The sequence below is a fragment of the Phyllopteryx taeniolatus genome, chromosome 22, assembly GCF_024500385.1.
Source record: "Phyllopteryx taeniolatus isolate TA_2022b chromosome 22, UOR_Ptae_1.2, whole genome shotgun sequence".
NCBI classification, from domain to species: Eukaryota; Metazoa; Chordata; class Actinopteri; order Syngnathiformes; family Syngnathidae; genus Phyllopteryx; species Phyllopteryx taeniolatus.
Window position 1 is genome coordinate 9,778,189 of NC_084523.1, and position 16,678 is coordinate 9,794,866.

The following is a 16,678-nucleotide window of genomic DNA, read 5'->3' on the forward strand; positions in this document are numbered from 1 at the left end:
GAATCAAACGAAATATTTTAAGTCAGGCGTAATTTTGAGGGCCACGTCGGGGTCCTTGCTGTCACACGGAAATCAAACGTCGGTGACCGATGGTTGTTTTCCTCTCAATTGCAGGTAAACTTCTCATTTTCAACGTCATACACTCACATTTAAGACTTATCATGCCGCAATATGAAGTACATTGCGTTACTATGTGCATGCACTCTCAAACGAGCACTTGCACCACGTCAAAATGGTTTGTTTACATCTTTGGCACGGCGTCCATTAGAGTGGCCCAGCTGAAGTGTTAGCAATGCTAAGTTGGTTTTGTGGGGAAAATCTTTACAAACCACACAACGTCTGTACAATTCTTCAAGTTAGTCTTTTTTTTTCTTCTTTTTTTTAAAAATCACGTCGTGGTAGGAACGAACTTTGTTTTTTCACCCGGCCTGTTTTATTTAAAAAGGAAAGTGCTAATAAAGCTAAGCTAAGTGGCTAACTGCGAATCGTGACGGTGTTGGCATTTTGTTTGCGGTCACTTTATTCATTATCTTCATATTATTTCATATAATGATGCTGCCACCGCGTTTTAATTTGTCATAGCATTTTTATGATTATCTTTGGGAAGTGAGTTCCCTTCCTCATTTGTCTTTTAGTCATTTTAGAGTCGGCTACAGAACGTTAAGTTGTAGGTGGTATGTAACGTTAATGTGCGCAATAGATGTGATTATGGGTTAACAAAATTTTTAGTAAATGATAATTGATTGTATCATTCACAATGATATACTTCCCACTTTCTACTAGGGCTGCAACTAACGATTATTTAAAAATAATCCTTCAAGCTGTCGATAATGTTTTCGATGAATCAGATTAAAAAAACAAATCCATCCCTTTATATTATTTCAAATTGACAGTGCAGAAAATGCACAAACAAATATATTATGATTCAGTTACTAGTTTGGTCCGTAACATGTCGGAAAATAGGAAAGAATCTTGACCGTTTTCCAAAGTAAAAGCAGATGTTTGCAAATGTCTTATTTTTTTTTTTATTTAATAGAAAAAACACACACACAAAGATAATCAGTCAGCTTTCATGGAGGACTACAGAAATGGTAGAATATTTACTGTTGAGACATTTTGAGGATTTGGACAATTTCAAGTTCAACAAGGTCTCGAAACAGTTAATCAATTCTGTCAAAATAGTTGAATTAATTAACATTAATTGTTGAATTGTTGCACCTGTAGATTCCACTGGTTGTACAAGTCTAATGGTGTAATTGGACTACATTTATTGCTGACCATATACCAACAGCAACATCTTAGCCTTCTGTTTTTCTTGCTTAGATTTAAAATTATTTTCATTCCTCCTCAGTGCTGCTCTTTGTTTTGTAGTTTGTTTCTTTGTTATTAATACCAAGGGTGTGTGTGAATCTTGCAGCTGTGACAAATTTATTTGCCTCACAGGCTGAGTAACGTATCTATCTATAATTTCCCATCAGAACTGAAGAATAACAACGCTTTCCTCTCTGCTTTTGTCAGAATGCCTGCTGAACGCAAGCACGCAGTAAACATGGACGAGAAAGACATTTGCTCCGCCAGCAGCAAGGACAAGGACAAAGAAAAGGACGCAGAGAGGAAAGCAGCAGCAGCAGCAGCAGCGCGGGACAAAGCCAAAGACGAGGCCAAGATGAGTGGCAAGAAGGACGGCGGCAAAGATGAGAAGAGGAAGCGCCAGGAGGAGGAGAAGAAGAGGAAAGAGGAGAAGGAGCGCAGGAAGAAAGAGGATGAGAAACAGAAAGCGGAGGAAGAGCAGAAGCAGAAGGAGGAGGAGGTGAAGAGGCAGCAGGAGGAGCAGGAGAGGAAGCTTCAAGAGGAGGAGGCCAAAAGGCAGCGTGAGGAGGAAGCGGCTATCCTGAAGTACTTGTTTCACTTAAAATTCTCCAATTCCTTAGACTTTCATCCTCTCACGGGGAAATATTCACAATTATATTTATTATAATCGAAAAGCAGACTGATTATCTTTGTGTTTCAAACCAATTAGATATTTGCAAACTTCTTTTACTTTGGAAAACAATTATCCACATTTTTGCCCATTTTCTGACACGTTACAGACCAAACAGTGATTCAGTTATCATGAGCAATTTGTTTGTGCATTTTCTGCACTGCCAATTTGAAATTCTGTCCTGTTTTTTGAATAAAGGGATGGAAGTTTTTTTTCAATCCAATTCAACGATTAATGGAGAAAATAACTGACAAACGAATCGATTGTCAGTTGTATTGTCATTTCCCAAACTAAAGATGACCTATTTGTGGTAGGGAACAGGAAGAGGGCCACCAGCTGCACCAGGAGGCCTGGGAGCGCCACCACTGCCGGAAGGAACTCCGCGGCAGGAACCAGAACGCCCACGAGGCCCGGCCCGAAGAAGCCTTCTTCAGCCGGCTGGACTCCAGTCTCAAGAAGAACACGGCTTTCGTCAAGAAGCTGCGCACGCTCACCGAGCAGCAACGCGACTCGCTCTCCAACGACTTCGCCTCGCTCAACCTCAGCAAGTACATCGGCGAGGCGGTCAGCTCCGTGGTGGAGGCCAAGCTGAAAATCTCCGACGTGGGCAGCGCCGTGCACCTGTGCTCGCTCTTCCACCAGCGGTACGGCGAGTTCGCCCCGCTGCTCCTGCAAGCCTGGAAGAAGCACTTCGAGGCCCGCAAGGAGGACAAGGTGCCCAACGTCAGCAAGCTGCGCACCGACCTGCGCTTCCTGGCCGAGCTCACCATCGTGGGGTTCTTCACCGACAAAGAGGGCCTGTCGCTCATCTACGAGCAGCTGAAGAACATCATCGGCGCCGACCGCGAGACGCACACGCACGTGTCGGTGGTCATCAGCTTCTGCAAGCACTGCGGGGACGACATCGCCGGCCTGCTGCCGCGCAAGGTGAAGGCGGCCGCCGACAAGTACGGCCTGGCCTTCCCTCCCAGCGAAATCATCAGCGCCGAGAAGCAGCAACCCTTCCAGAATCTGCTGCGCGAGTACTTCACGTCGCTCGCCAAGCACCTGAAGAAGGACCACAGGGAGCTGCAGAACATTGAAAGGCAGAACAGGTGAGATCACGCAGACGTTTTCGCGGCTCCGATTGAGGCAGCGGTGCAGTTGCTGTTCTAATTTGAGGCATCTGTCAACTTTTTTATTGATATTATTTATTTGTATTGTTTTTGTTTGTTTACAGGCATTTCATTGAACTTGAGGATTATTATTATTATTTTTTTCAATAGATCAGCATTTGCCTAGTCGCAATTTTAATCAAAATTTAGTTCTTTGGCTGTGGCCACAGCAACGTTGTCAAGGTCATGGACGTAACGTCTCGTGTGTTCTTTAGGCGCATCTTACATTCCAAAGGGGAGCTGAGCGAGGACCGCCACAAGCAGTACGAGGAGTTTGCCACGTCCTATCAGAAGCTGCTGGCCAACACTCAGTCGCTGGCTGACCTGCTGGATGAAAACATGCCAGAGTTGCCCCAGGACAAGACCGTGCAGGAAGGTGCGCCGTCCTTTCCCCTCCTCTATCGGGCGCCGCCTCAACTCAATCTAACGAGCGGCCACGCTTTCTCCCTCAGAACACGGCCCCGGCATTGATATTTTTACCCCCGGCAAGCCGGGAGAGTACGACCTGGAGGGCGGCATCTGGGAGGACGAAGACGCTCGGAACTTCTACGAGAACCTGGTGGACCTGAAGGCGTTCGTCCCCGCCATCCTCTTCAAGGACAACGAGAAGGGCGGCCAGGGCAAAGACAAGGATGAAGCCAAAGGTGCGTTTTCACACACTGACTACCGGTGTACTTTGACTTCAATCGTTTCAACATTTTGATTTTCTTTTTTTGCTCCCTCGCTTTGATGCTGTCCGCAGCAGATGGCCGAGAGCCAAGGGAGGCCGCCGGCACCACGGAAGAGCTGGAGCTGGAGCTGGAGGCTCTGGACATCGCAGACGAGCCTCTGGAACTGGAGGGAGCCGACGAGGCCGAGAGTGAAGAACTGGCCAAAAAGCTCATGGATGAGCAGGGTGAATGAGACGAAAAACTCCAGTTTCTTTCTCTTACGCACACTTATTGTGTGAATGCCAGAATTGTGAATTCAAATTTCACTGTTTTTCGTCCTTCATGTTTCTCAATCAATTCTCACCATTCCAACTTCAACATATTCCAGAAATTAACGACTCCCGGGGTTACTGCTACTGTTATTCCAAAAAATTTTCATACCAAAATTCCCCCATTCTTTCCCAAAGAGAGATCCAACAAGAGTTCTCATCATTCCCATTGCAAATTCAAAATGATCAGCTCATTCAGAATCTCTTAAAAATAAAAAAATAAATTCCCACTCTACGCAGATTGAGTAAAATTCCAGATTTTTTTTCACGTTAAGATTCCCAATTTAAGACATAATCTTTATTACTCCTTCCTTCAACACGGTTTCACGGTTGATTCAAACCATTCCAACGACAAAATATTTTCCAAATTTCACATTTTTCCTCATCAAACATCGCATATTTAGATGTATTCTTCCTTATTCCCTCCTCGCTCAACATTTCTTGACTGACTCATTCCATATCGTTCCACAGGGTTGCATATTATTTCATCCAGCATATCAGCATTCAAACGTAATATCTCCAGAAATTGCTTCATCCAATTCTTGATGCCATGTTTTTTTTGTTTGTTTTTTTTTTTTTTAGAGCAAGAGGACGAGGAGGCCAACACGGGATCCCACCTGAAGCTGATCGTGGACGCGTTCATCCAGCAGCTCCCAAACTGCGTTAACCGAGACTTCATCGACAAGGTCAGCACAGACGGACGGGTCCATCTGACAACAAAAACGCGCTCGCCGTACGCACAAATGAGAGCTCGGTGTCAACAGTTTACGCGTTGCATTGACTCCCGCAGGCCGCCATGGACTTCTGCATGAACATGAACACCAAATCCAACAGGAGGAAGCTAGTGCGAGCGCTCTTCACGGTGCCCCGGCAGAGGTGATTTGGGACACACACAAGAAAGTAGCAAAGCAAGGACCACGTGTATGCAAAGCCATTTCAGCATTTATTCCATATCATACTAGTGCGCTGAATTATCCATGTACTAGTAAGACACAAGACACTTGTGCGCCTTAAGTCCTGGTACTATTGTGCAGAAATTTCCTACACTGGTGGAAGGAAGAAGTAAAAAGCATCTCTCGTAAGACGTCGCGGTTCTATTAGTGGACCACCGGGAGGCGCTGTGTCACAGTGCTGACCTTTGTCCTTTGGTTGCAGGTTGGATCTTCTGCCTTTTTACTCCCGCCTGGTCGCCACCCTTCATCCGTGCATGTCGGACGTGGCCGAGGACCTCTGCTCCATGCTGAAAGGGGACTTCAGGTTTCATGTAAGGCCCCGACACTAGTAACCTTGCCAGAGGTTTACCAGTTTATGGGCGCTTTTCCATATTCTGTCTTGGTTCCTTCTATTCATGCTCCAGATTCGCAAGAAGGACCAGATCAACATCGAGACCAAAAATAAAACCGTCAGGTTTATCGGGGAACTGGCCAAGTTCAAGATGTTCTCCAAGACGGACACGCTTCACTGTCTCAAGGTACGACGCCACGTCTGTTGAGTTGCTCTGCGTTTTTCCCAACCGTGTCTGTCGTCGTACTAGAGCGGCTCCAACTACCGGAGTGTGTTTGACTTGACAAATAAAGATGATTCTGATTATTGAGTCAGTGCACATATGTTGCATTTCAAAAGGTGGGTAGTCACGCGCTACATTTACTGAGTTACATTTACTCAAGCAACATTTTCCATAAACTGTACTTGTCAGAGTACTTTAAATGCACCATACTTTTTACTTTTACTTGAGTATTTCTGTGAAGAATGAGCGATACGTTTACTCCGTTACAATGATCGGCAAGCCGTTCGCTACTTTTATTTATTCATTCTTGCGTGTGCGCTTCTATTTTTAGACTTCCATCTTCGACTTCCACATAGCGTGCCCGTTGCGCCAATCAAACGGGATCACTCATGTCATTCGACTCCAATTCACCAACCAGACGACACAAGGCAGTCACATGACCGTGCACGTAGCCTTCGCAAGCCAATCAAAATGACTCATTTGGGGGGAAATAAAAAGCCACGCGAGTGTTTTACAGACTCCAAAAACAACAGCTTTATCATGCAGCTTTGAAATTTTGACTGCCCACACTTGAATATTTCAGCCCACGTCTAACTTGAGAAAACACCTTGCGCGTAGTTGCAGGTGGTTTCTATTGTTGTTTTGGCCGTGGATATGGCAAAATTAGCACGATCCCTATGGTGTCGCGCACGCACGCACACACACACACACAATCAATAAGTCTGTTCAACAAACAGCTTCTTCATGAAGTCATTTAAGCGAATAACGCAAATAATGCTTCTGTACAACTGATGATCTCTCGCGGCACACTAATTGCACAGTGCTTGAGAAGCGCTGTCTTAATCTGTGTGTTTGTGTACACCAACAGATGCTGCTGTCCGACTTCACGCATCACCACGTGGAGATGGCGTGCACCCTGCTGGAGACTTGCGGCCGCTTCCTCTTCAGGTCTCCCGATTCTCACCTGCGCACCAGCGTCCTGCTGGTCAGTCACGTCTCTTGTTCTTCTTCTTGCTTTGATTGGATTGAAATCGTTTTGTGTTGCTCTTTGTTTTTGTTTTTACTTTGTTTCTGTGTCATTTCTGCGAGTGAATATTGCTTCTGGGACAAGCTGTCTATAAAATGTACCCTCCAGGAGCAAATGATGCGCAAAAAGCAGGCTCAGCACCTGGACGCGCGCTACGTGACCATGGTGGAGAACGCCTACTACTACTGCAACCCCCCGCCCATGGAGAAGACAGTGAAGAAGAAGAGGCCGCCGCTGCAGGAGTACATCCGCAAGCTGCTCTACAAGGACCTGTCCAAGGTCACCACGGAGAAGGTGCTCAGGCAGATGCGCAAGCTGCCCTGGCAGGACCCCGAGGTGAAGAGCTACCTGATCTGCTGCATGGTCAACATCTGGAACGTCAAGTACAACAGCATCCACTGCGTGGCCAACCTGCTGGCCGGCCTGGTGGCCTACCAGGAGGACGTGGGCATCCACGTGGTGGACGGGGTGCTGGAGGACATCCGCCTGGGCATGGAGGTACACTTTGGAGTTGGAGCATTTTTATCTTCTGGGTCATGTGCTGTGCCTTATAAGAGTGTGACAGAAAATTAAGGAAATCAAATCCATTACTCGAGAATAACTAAAACACCACCTCCAGAGGATTGGAGCAGAATAATCTTGGAAATATTCAAAAGGTAAAATGTTTACCTTTTTCTTTAGAAATCCGTCAGGATAAATTTGTCCACATCTGAGGAAAGTGTCCAATTTAGAGGCCAAATTTCTGCAGATTTGATTGGACCCTTGTGTAGTTTTGTCACATCCCCCTTTTGGATGAAAATAATGAAAAGTTAATTGTTTCAAATAGAAATAAATTTGTGAGGTATGTTGGTGGAAATGTAAAGCTGCAATGATTTTATATATATAGAGAGAGAGAGAGAGAGAGAGAGAGAGAGAGAGAGAGAGAGAGAGAGAGAGAGAGAGAGAGAGAGAGAGAGAGAGTGTCAATGCGGGACATAGACGAATCGAAAATTCTCTCTGTCTACTAACAAGTAACATTACATAAAATCTAATTCTAAAGAAGAAATTAGTTACGTACTCAGAATATTTCGTCTTCTAAAATATTTCTTGGGGGTGCTTATATAGATTTTATTTTATTATTATTATTATTTATTTATTTTTTTTTAAAGAAAAAAATTCCCCCTAGCGGCTTGGCGTCGATACCAGAGTGAATATCTTTGTTAATTAAAGGATTTTCAAATTGTAGAACTTTGAAAATATGTAAAAATGTATTAAGGGTTGTGTTTAAAGGGCTGCTTTCTCAGAGTTTTGTCATTTGCTTTTTATTTTTATTGAAGGGTAAAAAATCAGTTAAAATCAGAAATCGGGTCTGTAGTTGAACAGACAAATGTGCAAAGAGCAACGTGAATTGAAGTGCATAAAAATGCCCAATTTTTGTCTGGAAATGATCAAGTAAGTCGAGTGAAAACGGACTGCACCGCACAAGTCTGACCTTTTGTTGATAAAAGCAGGGGAAATCTGAAGAACTATAAAAACTGCAGTTATTGAGCTGTGTTATAAAATAATTGTATGAAAATGTTCTTCTCTAAGAAAAATAGAAAATTTCTCGCCACCAGGTGAACCAGCCCAAGTTCAACCAGCGGCGCATCAGCAGCGCCAAATTCCTGGGCGAGCTGTACAACTACCGCATGGTGGAGTCGGCCGTCATCTTCCGCACGCTCTTCTCCTTCATCTCGTTCGGTGTCAGTCAGGACGGCAGCCCCAGCTCGCTGGACCCCCCCGAGCACCTCTTCCGCATCCGGCTGGTGTGTACGCTGCTCGACACCTGCGGGCAGTACTTCGACCGAGGCTCCAGCAAGAAGAAGCTCGACTGTTTCCTCATCTACTTCCAGGCACGTTGCAGTACAAGTGCAGATACTTGGAGAAATACTGGGAAAAGTCAAAAGTACAGTCTCTGAAATGTACTTCAGTACAAGAGTAAAAGTGATTCTTTGACTGTCGATTATATACAATACTCCTTTTGCTCATTTGGAAAAAGTGTTTGTCTCATGAACGGTAGAGGAAACAGGAAACAATTCAACGAAATTCTTACTTGCCATCCTCATGGATGCCAATACGATATAAAAACGGTTATTAAAGAGATCAATAATAATAATTATTATTAAAGAGATCAATAATAATAAAATCCAAAATTCTATCGAGGCATCACAATGGAAAACCGTCTGGTAAAGTTCCATAGGAATTTACGATGAGGAATTTTGGAAATGTTCCTAATTGAAAACTTTCCATGGGAATTTATGGAATTGTGAGTAATTTATTGGAAAAATATTTTTGGTTTTGCTGTAAGAAAGCTCTGCTTGCCCACGTGCAAGGGCATTGCCTTAATTGCTCCATCTTCCATTTTACCCACTGCCCCCCCACACCTCCCAATTCACTCGCATTCTGAAATTCTGATGTTGGATGGCATCACAAAGCAAAACAAAAAAAAAACCATTTCCTTGGAAAGTTTCAGACTTTGTGTGTGTCTGTGCAGCGCTACGTCTGGTGGAAGAAGAGCGTGGAGGCCTGGACCAAAGAGCACCCCTTCCCCATCGACATCGACTACATGATCAGCGACACACTGGAGCTGCTGCGGCCCAAAATGAAGATCAGCTCTTCCCTGGAGGAGGCCAGCAGGCAGGTGGTGGACCTGGAGAGGGAGGTGCTCGTCAAACTAGGTGGGGACAACATGACGGGCAACCATGTTACAGTGGAGTGGAAAGGTTTTTACACCCTTTCTAAGTTTTTGGTTTTGTTTTGTTTTGTTTTTTGGGGACATTGGGTCGGTTAGGTTTAGATTTTTTTTTCCCCCCCTCCTCATAAATACAACTGCATTTGTATTTATTTACTTGGGTTGTTTTTGTGGGATCTAAATTTTTTAAGTGTGTTAAACATGAGAAAAATGAAATCCGGAAGAGGGCAAATACCTTTTCACAACACTGTACATATTATCTGTGTCACAGCCTGTCTGACAGGTTGCGCGACTCTTTCTTTTTGGCCCCAGTGGCATTCCTGAAGTTATTAAAATCTTTTTCGAAGGTGCAGTTCTTCTTAATTGTGTAATGAGATGAATCATAAAGTCATCAGGTGTAATAACAATGGAGAACACGTGGCTCTTTATTCCAAGAATGAATGAACATCTTTTGGAAGTGACTGTTCTCTGTTCACCAATCAGCGCATTGCACTGCGTCCGTCTCTACCCCCTCGAAGGGGCGAAAGAGGAAATGTCTGAGGCTGTTTGTGTTGCGTGTCACTCAGCAGCCCGCCGGAACGCCGGCTTTGTCTGCCAGTTTCTAGGTGTCGACTGAGAAAGATGTCAACTGCCATCTCCACCCTGTGAGAGTATGACGCAAGCAAAAAAAAAAAACGGAATTTCAGTCTAGTGGTCTTGTGGGTTGTTTCTATTACACTCTTCACCCCAAAATAGGGATATTGGGCTTTAGGGTGATTTGGGTTTTTTTGTTTTTTTTGTTTTTGATATTTCGTAAGTAGTGTAGTGTGTGTGTTCCCCCCCCATTCCGGCAGTATTTGGTAACTATCTGCCATTTGTCTTGTAAGTGTGCTCAGTTCACGCGTGTGAGCGATGGAGGCCCCGAAGTGAACACTGGTGCTATTGTGTAAACGGTATCAGACGTTCCCCGGCCGCCAGGTCAGTTCAGAACCTCTCGGTCAGTTCAGAACCGTGCTTCGTTTCTTCTCTTGCATCACATTCTCACAGCCAGTCTGCGAGAGGAGGAGAATAAGAAATGATTTCCGGTAAAAGTTTCCGGTATATTTCCATTGGAAGTTAAGACGTGGTATTTTGGAAACATTCCAAATGAGAAACCTATCATGGGAATTCATGAATTTTGATTTCTGTGAAGGAAGTTTCCTGGTGTGTATTGTGCACAAACTTGAAAAGATCCATAGAATTAGAAAATGGATGGCTAAGTTTGTTTTGTATGTCCCCGCTCTTCAGGTCTGGCCATGGAGAGGGGTGGCCGCTCCAGCGCCGTGAGCGAAGGCGAGGGCCTGGACGAGGAGGACGACGACGAAGACGAGGAGGGCGGCGCCGAGACGGAGGAGCAGTCGGGCAACGAGAGCGAAATCAACGAACCCGAGGAGGATGTGAGTCTGCCACCTCCAGTCCGCCTCACTCAACCTTCTTTCCAGCATGCTTATCATCTTTTTGTTGTTGTTGTTCTCCACAGGAGGCATCTGAGAATGAAGAGGAGGAGAGGGATGAAGAGGAGGAGGAGAACACCGACTACCTGACAGACTCCAACAAAGAAAATGAGACGGATGAGGAGAACAATGTGAGAGCTCTCGTAACTCTCTTGTGATTCCACTTGACTTGATTTCTTGAATTCAGTTTTTTCTCTCCTTCTGTCTGGCACTCGGGACTTCTGTCAGTATATGTAACAACGCTTTAACAGACAGTAGGAAGGCGTATTCCTTCTACAAGCTTTTATCAACAACTCTTGGCAATAACAGCATATTCCCCAATGCAAGCTTTTATTAACACAAAACTCTTGGCAATAACAAGCCTCCCGATCTGCTCGGCAGCACTTAGGCAACATTGGCGTAACATCGTGTCAAAAGTCAAGCCTTCAAAATAAAAGCACGCAAGTGTAATAACAGTTTCACCATGCTTTCTTCTGCCCTATGGTGGCTTATTTTAGCAGTCACACTCCATCAATGTTGTGCTTGTGTCTTGAGTGCGACTGTTAATAACCCACCGTGTGGCCCAAGAAAATGGGATGAAACTGTCATTATAGTGTTTATTTTGAAGGTCTGACTTTTCACAGGATGTTACGTCGATGTTGTTCCAACTTTTCGGAGCATTGCCGAGCAGACCGGGAGGCTTGTGAATGGAATGCGCATCGATTCCATGAAATGAAGGGCAGAGTCGTGTTTTTTTGGTATGAAAACCAAGCAGATGTACAAAATCTGGGACACAATTTAGGCGATAAATATTGTCAAAAAACAAATCATATACAAACTGGGACATACGAAGACTGAGGTTGCACTTTCATGTGACTGGCTGTGTAGGAGGTGACCATCCGCGGCGGCGGGTTGAAGCACGTGGCGTGTGCCGAGGACGAGGACTTCATCCAGGCGTTGGATAAGATGATGCTGGAGAACCTGCAGGTGCGCCCGCCCCTAGCTCCACCCTCCACGTGCCCATCGGCTTGTCTTAAATTTGAAATCACGGCCCGTGCGATTGATTGATTGATTGCAGCAGCGGAGCGGCGAGACGGTGAAGGTGCACCAGCTGGACGTGGCCATTCCTCTGCAGCTGAAGAGCCAGCTGAGGAAGGGAGGCTCCTCCAGCCAGCCGTCCATCAGCGAGGCCGACGCCGACGTCTCGGACACCATGCAGTTCGTCATGCTCACCCGCAAGGGCAACAAGCAGCAGGTGAGAGTCGCCCCTGCCCACAGAGACGCTGTGGGCTTTATCTGCTAAGATCCCCACTCATATTTGCCTTCAATTTATTGAAGACACTTAAAGGAATCCATCAGTCTTGGTAAATGATGACAATGCAGAAGGAACATGCAAATTCTAAAAGGCGGTTTCCTGTCTTCTTCTATAACAGTCCAACATCTGAGTTTCCTGTCTCGATTTGTTGGACATCTTTTGGTTGTACATCAGCAGATTTTAATCTATGTTTATGTGTTATCTATTGTATTGCTTCATTGGGGTTTTATACTAAGTATCCATTGCCTACACCGTTAGAGATAGTCCAACATTTGAGTTCGTTTTTTTGACTTGAAGGCTGTTTTGATGATGATATCTGAACTAATGTGAGCACAAGAGCTAGCTGGTCCCATCTTGGGCTAGTGGGAAATAATGACACCTGAAGTGTGTTATGTCAAGTCTACTCCCTCATTTTGTTTTGGTTTCCGTCATTGCTCAAGGATCGGATGTTGGAAATGGAAGCAAGGATTTTATGGGGGGACGTTTTGAAGGCATAGAAACAAATAAATGCAAAAAACTATCCAACTAACCATTACGCTGAATGTCGTTGTTGTAAGTAGTCAATTAGAATTGACTCAACTTAGAAGCTAGGTTCCATCTTGGGTTAATGGGAGACAATGACACCTAAAATGTGTTCATGCTGTCCACTCTAGTCTGTCTTGGTCTATCATCCCAGAAAGATGGTATGGTGCAAATGGAAGCAAGGTATTCCGGGCTTTCATGGCAATCTCTATACATTCTCCCTCCATTTTGATCCAGAACACAAGTCCATGTGCTGAAACAGTTTTGGGCTTCACTGGCGTATTTGCGAGCCTGTCGCCAAATATCACGCGCGGCGGACTTTGGAGCGGGGAGAAGCAATTGTAGCGCTAAATCCATATTTTAAGCACAACTGCTGATTTTGTCTTTTATATGCAGCTTTCTTTTTCCTTGGAAGTTGTCTGCTCTTCTCCTGGCTGCTCATTTGATGATGAGGGATTTTTTAACTCATTTTTGCGAGCTTGTGGTCTTAGTTTTTTTTACAACCATATCAGACAAGCGGTTTGGCGTGTGTAGGGAGGCACAAACGTCTTTCAGACTGATGTTCATTTACAATATTTTTTGTTCAATTTCTTCCGTGCGGCCCAGTACCAAATGGCCCGCAGACGAGAAGAGTAGCAAACACCTGAGCAGAGGACAAATCCCCCCCAGTCAAAAACACACACACAGTGATAATATTGACTCTAGAACAGCGTGTGTGTGTGTGTGTGTTAGTAAGCTGGCAAGCTACAGCTGGGGAATGTGTGGTTTGGAGGCCGAGGCTGCCTGTCGTACTGTAGGGTGTGTCCGGCTTTTTAACGTGAAAAATTGCTGGAAAAGTACACAGAACATCCTTGTAGCTGTACAACACACACGATTCTTTGTGGTGTGTGCGCGTGCGTGTAGTGTTCTCTGGTCACACCTTCAGCACACATGTTGACATTTGACTGAGAAATGAATTAAGGTTTGTTCCATTATAAACAATATGTACTGTATGTGTGGATCCCACTCCCAAAATGTCATGACAAGAATACCTAGCCATCATTTAAAACGGAGCTTCTCAAAACTGTCATCCCGGAACCGGAGTTTAGGGGTCCGCAAAATAATTTGCAATAAATCATGTTCTATCATTTAAAAAATGGGGACCAGTGCACCAATAGAAGAAGAAAAAAAAACTGTTACTCCTCCCTAATTTAGCTTTGGGCCATTCAAAAGCTCTGATATGATTGTGACATAACATCACATACTATAAACCTGACTGACACCCCTACATAAATGAAATGTTTTTTTTTAAATTCATGTGTTAAAATATAACTTCCCTCATTAAACTTTGACTTTAAGATCAGAATATTATGGCTTTATCTTGAAAAAAATCTGACTTTATTCTTGTAATGATTATGACATTGTATGTCATCATAATTTGTAATTGTTCTTGTAGACAGCAGCTTTTTTTTTTCCTTAATAAAAGATTTATTCACATTAAAAAAAAATTCTTCAAAAAAATTTGAATTTGCTATTGTAGAATTGTTTTTGTCACGAAAAATAGGTAACTTTTTCATTCCTATGGCGTTTAGTGGGGTAGACACGGTAGTTATGTTTAAACGTTGTGGGGCTCTCAAACCCCGAAAAAAACAAAACAAAACTGTGACAGGCAGTTGCACACATACAAAGCCAGGCATTGGCAGAGATAACAAGTGCTGCTTTGCAATCTTTTTTTTTTAAAGACACAGTGATTGTGTGCGTGTTGTACAGTACAAGATCCTGAACGTGCCGCTGTCGTCCCACCTGGCCGCCAACCACTTCAACCAGCAGCAGGCCGAACAGGAGGAGCGCATGAGGATGAAGAAACTCACCCTGGACATCAACGAGCGCCAGGAGCAGGAAGACTACCAGGGTACGAGGCCGTGAGCCGCGTGCCGCTTCGTTGCGCTCGTCTGACATCGGGGCTGTCCAAACCACCGTCTCCGCTTGAATTTGCGTGTGTTCCAGAGATGTTGCAGTCCCTGGCCCAGCGTCCGGCGCAGGCCAACACCAACCGCGAGCGGCGGCCCCGCTACCAGCACCCCAAAGGCGCCCCCAACGCCGACCTCATCTTCAAGACCGGAGGAAGGTGAGACGCTCGAAAAGCTTTATCGCACAGGTGCCGAAAAGTCCGGCCCGGGGCCCATTTGTCTCCCACTGCATATTTTTTACTGGCTCGTTGTATTATATAATAATACAATTCAACATGGCCCATATCAAAAGGTTATAAGAAGAAGTTAAAATGTTTAAAGATAGCACACTCATTTATTATTTTTTTTTTTCCAAAAATAGAAATGTAAAAAAACCAAAATATTGAATGTTACAAAATATCTGAACCAATGAATCAATTTCGAGCTCGAAGTGGAGCCCTTATGTTAATGCTTCCCCTTACTCTGCTTCCAACTTGAGTGGAACATGTCCCAATACTTTGAATGTCGACACCGAACGTGGTCACACGGTCTCACGCTGTCCTCGTCCGTCCGTCTCCAGGAGACGCTGATGAGTCCTCAGCTCAGCGAGCAACAGAGCGAAGGAACGAGCAAGAGGAGGGAGAAGATCGGAGGGTGTGGGGGACGAGACCTCCGAAGTGCCCACTGATGCCGGGGACAGAACCTCAACACCTCCCCCACCCGAGGGGGCCGAGGAGGACAGACAGACAGACCAAAGCGGCGGCCAGGGGGTCAGAGGTTTTTCTTTTTGTCTGTTGCCTGAGATGACAAACAAAAAACAAACGACGTACTTAAAGATGACAAAACTCGTGGCGGCTGGCTGACCTCGGCGAGACGGACAGTAAATGCCTCGTCGTCACAGCACACGCAGGGGGACAAAAGTAAGAAATGTGCAAGCAGAAAAAGTAGATGAAGGGATGTGATTATTTTTTTTTGGGGGGGGGGGCCTCTTGTTGAAGTGAACTTAAGAACACGTGAGCAGGGCAATAGGGGGTGGGGCAGCGAGGTAATGGCAATGACCAAGTGCTGTTATCAAAATATCCAAAATGTACATTACTTACAAGAAGTTGGAGGTATTAAGTGGAATTAATTTGACCTTGTCAACTTTTGAATGTGTAACTGTTCATTGTTTCAGCCACTGAACTTTTAGTGCCATCAGCAGGTAGCAACAGAGAGACTGGATGAGTCACAGAAAGGCATCCAAGTGGACAGACATCCTTGGCAATGTTCATGTACTGAAACTGGAATTGTGTGTTGAAAAGTTTACCAAAAGGTCCACTGAAGTTAACCGGTGAAGGTTGTAGTGAATTTAAGGTTCTCCTGTCATCACAATCTAGTGAGCGTGTAACGATGTTTTCACTTCCAGTAACATCATCCTTGCATCCACTTGCATAACGTCAAGCAATGCGTTGTTGTTCTTTCAAGCCAAATTTCATGAGCTTCTCAGTGCTAACCTAAATACACTGTTTATGTGCCCGATTCAAGCGTCAGACTCTCATTTTATTGACTTTATTTAGCTGTGGTGCAAGTAAAAAAAACTGTCGGTGAGGGAGGGTGCGGCTGTTTGTCCAAAGTCTAATTACAAGGCGGCTAACGCAAGCATTTGCTCATTTCCTGCCTGGCGCTCCTTCAAACGGAAGACAACGCCACTTGTGTGTTTTGTGTCTTAGTTTCCAAAAGTCAATTATTTGTTTATTAGTAGTATTAAATTATTAGGAGCCTGACCAGTGAGTAGTAGTATCGTCCAAAAACGAAGAAAAGAAAAAAAAGAACAAGACTTCCCGTGGCTGTCATGAAAGCCATGAGTTCATGAACGTAAACAGAGTGGAGCTTAGTCAAACGATTATCTTCAATCTGATTCAAGTGTTTGCCTTGCAGCCCTCCACCCACCGCACCGCCCCACCCCACAACTGAAGTCAATACAGTTGGATTCGTTTAGAGCCAAGTCACAAAGCAAACAACCAGTGTAAACTCCTCAAACACAAAAGTTGAATGAATGTGAAACCATTTGAAATTTTATCGGTCAGCAGGGGGTCTCGCCACTTCTTTTCTGAATCAAATTTGC

The 16,678-nt window shown here is 44.7% G+C and overlaps 1 protein-coding gene across 3 annotated transcripts; it reads left to right on the forward strand.

Moving 5' to 3' along the window:
* The first annotated feature begins 15 nt into the window (after positions 1-15).
* On the forward strand, positions 16-16,092 carry upf2 (UPF2 regulator of nonsense mediated mRNA decay). Of its 3 annotated transcripts, none has more exons than XM_061761307.1 (21): positions 16-114; positions 1,519-1,896; positions 2,296-3,075; positions 3,351-3,511; positions 3,588-3,779; positions 3,881-4,030; positions 4,697-4,800; positions 4,905-4,990; positions 5,270-5,378; positions 5,472-5,585; positions 6,490-6,606; positions 6,757-7,146; positions 8,244-8,519; positions 9,161-9,344; positions 10,625-10,773; positions 10,857-10,961; positions 11,698-11,796; positions 11,888-12,064; positions 14,396-14,537; positions 14,633-14,753; positions 15,155-16,092. In XM_061761307.1, exons 2-21 carry the CDS (start codon positions 1,520-1,522, stop codon positions 15,162-15,164), a joined length of 3,843 nt encoding a protein of 1,280 aa, XP_061617291.1. In that variant the 5' UTR covers positions 16-114; position 1,519; the 3' UTR covers positions 15,165-16,092. The 3 variants fall into 3 exon arrangements, with proteins under 3 accessions (XP_061617291.1, XP_061617289.1, XP_061617290.1); XM_061761305.1 differs by having other exon boundaries at positions 46-114; positions 1,479-1,896; positions 3,878-4,030; XM_061761306.1 differs by having other exon boundaries at positions 46-114; positions 1,479-1,896.
* Positions 16,093-16,678: the final 586 nt, after the last annotated feature.

Bases quoted from the DNA above. Each gene is read 5' to 3' on its own strand.
- upf2 (XM_061761305.1), top strand. From the start codon at position 90: ATGGTTGTTTTCCTCTCAATTGCAG. The intron at 11,797-11,887 runs GTGCGCCCGCCC...GATTGATTGCAG, and splicing joins TGATGCTGGAGAACCTGCAG to CAGCGGAGCGGCGAGACGGT. The intron at 12,065-14,395 runs GTGAGAGTCGCC...CGTGTTGTACAG, and splicing joins GCAAGGGCAACAAGCAGCAG to TACAAGATCCTGAACGTGCC.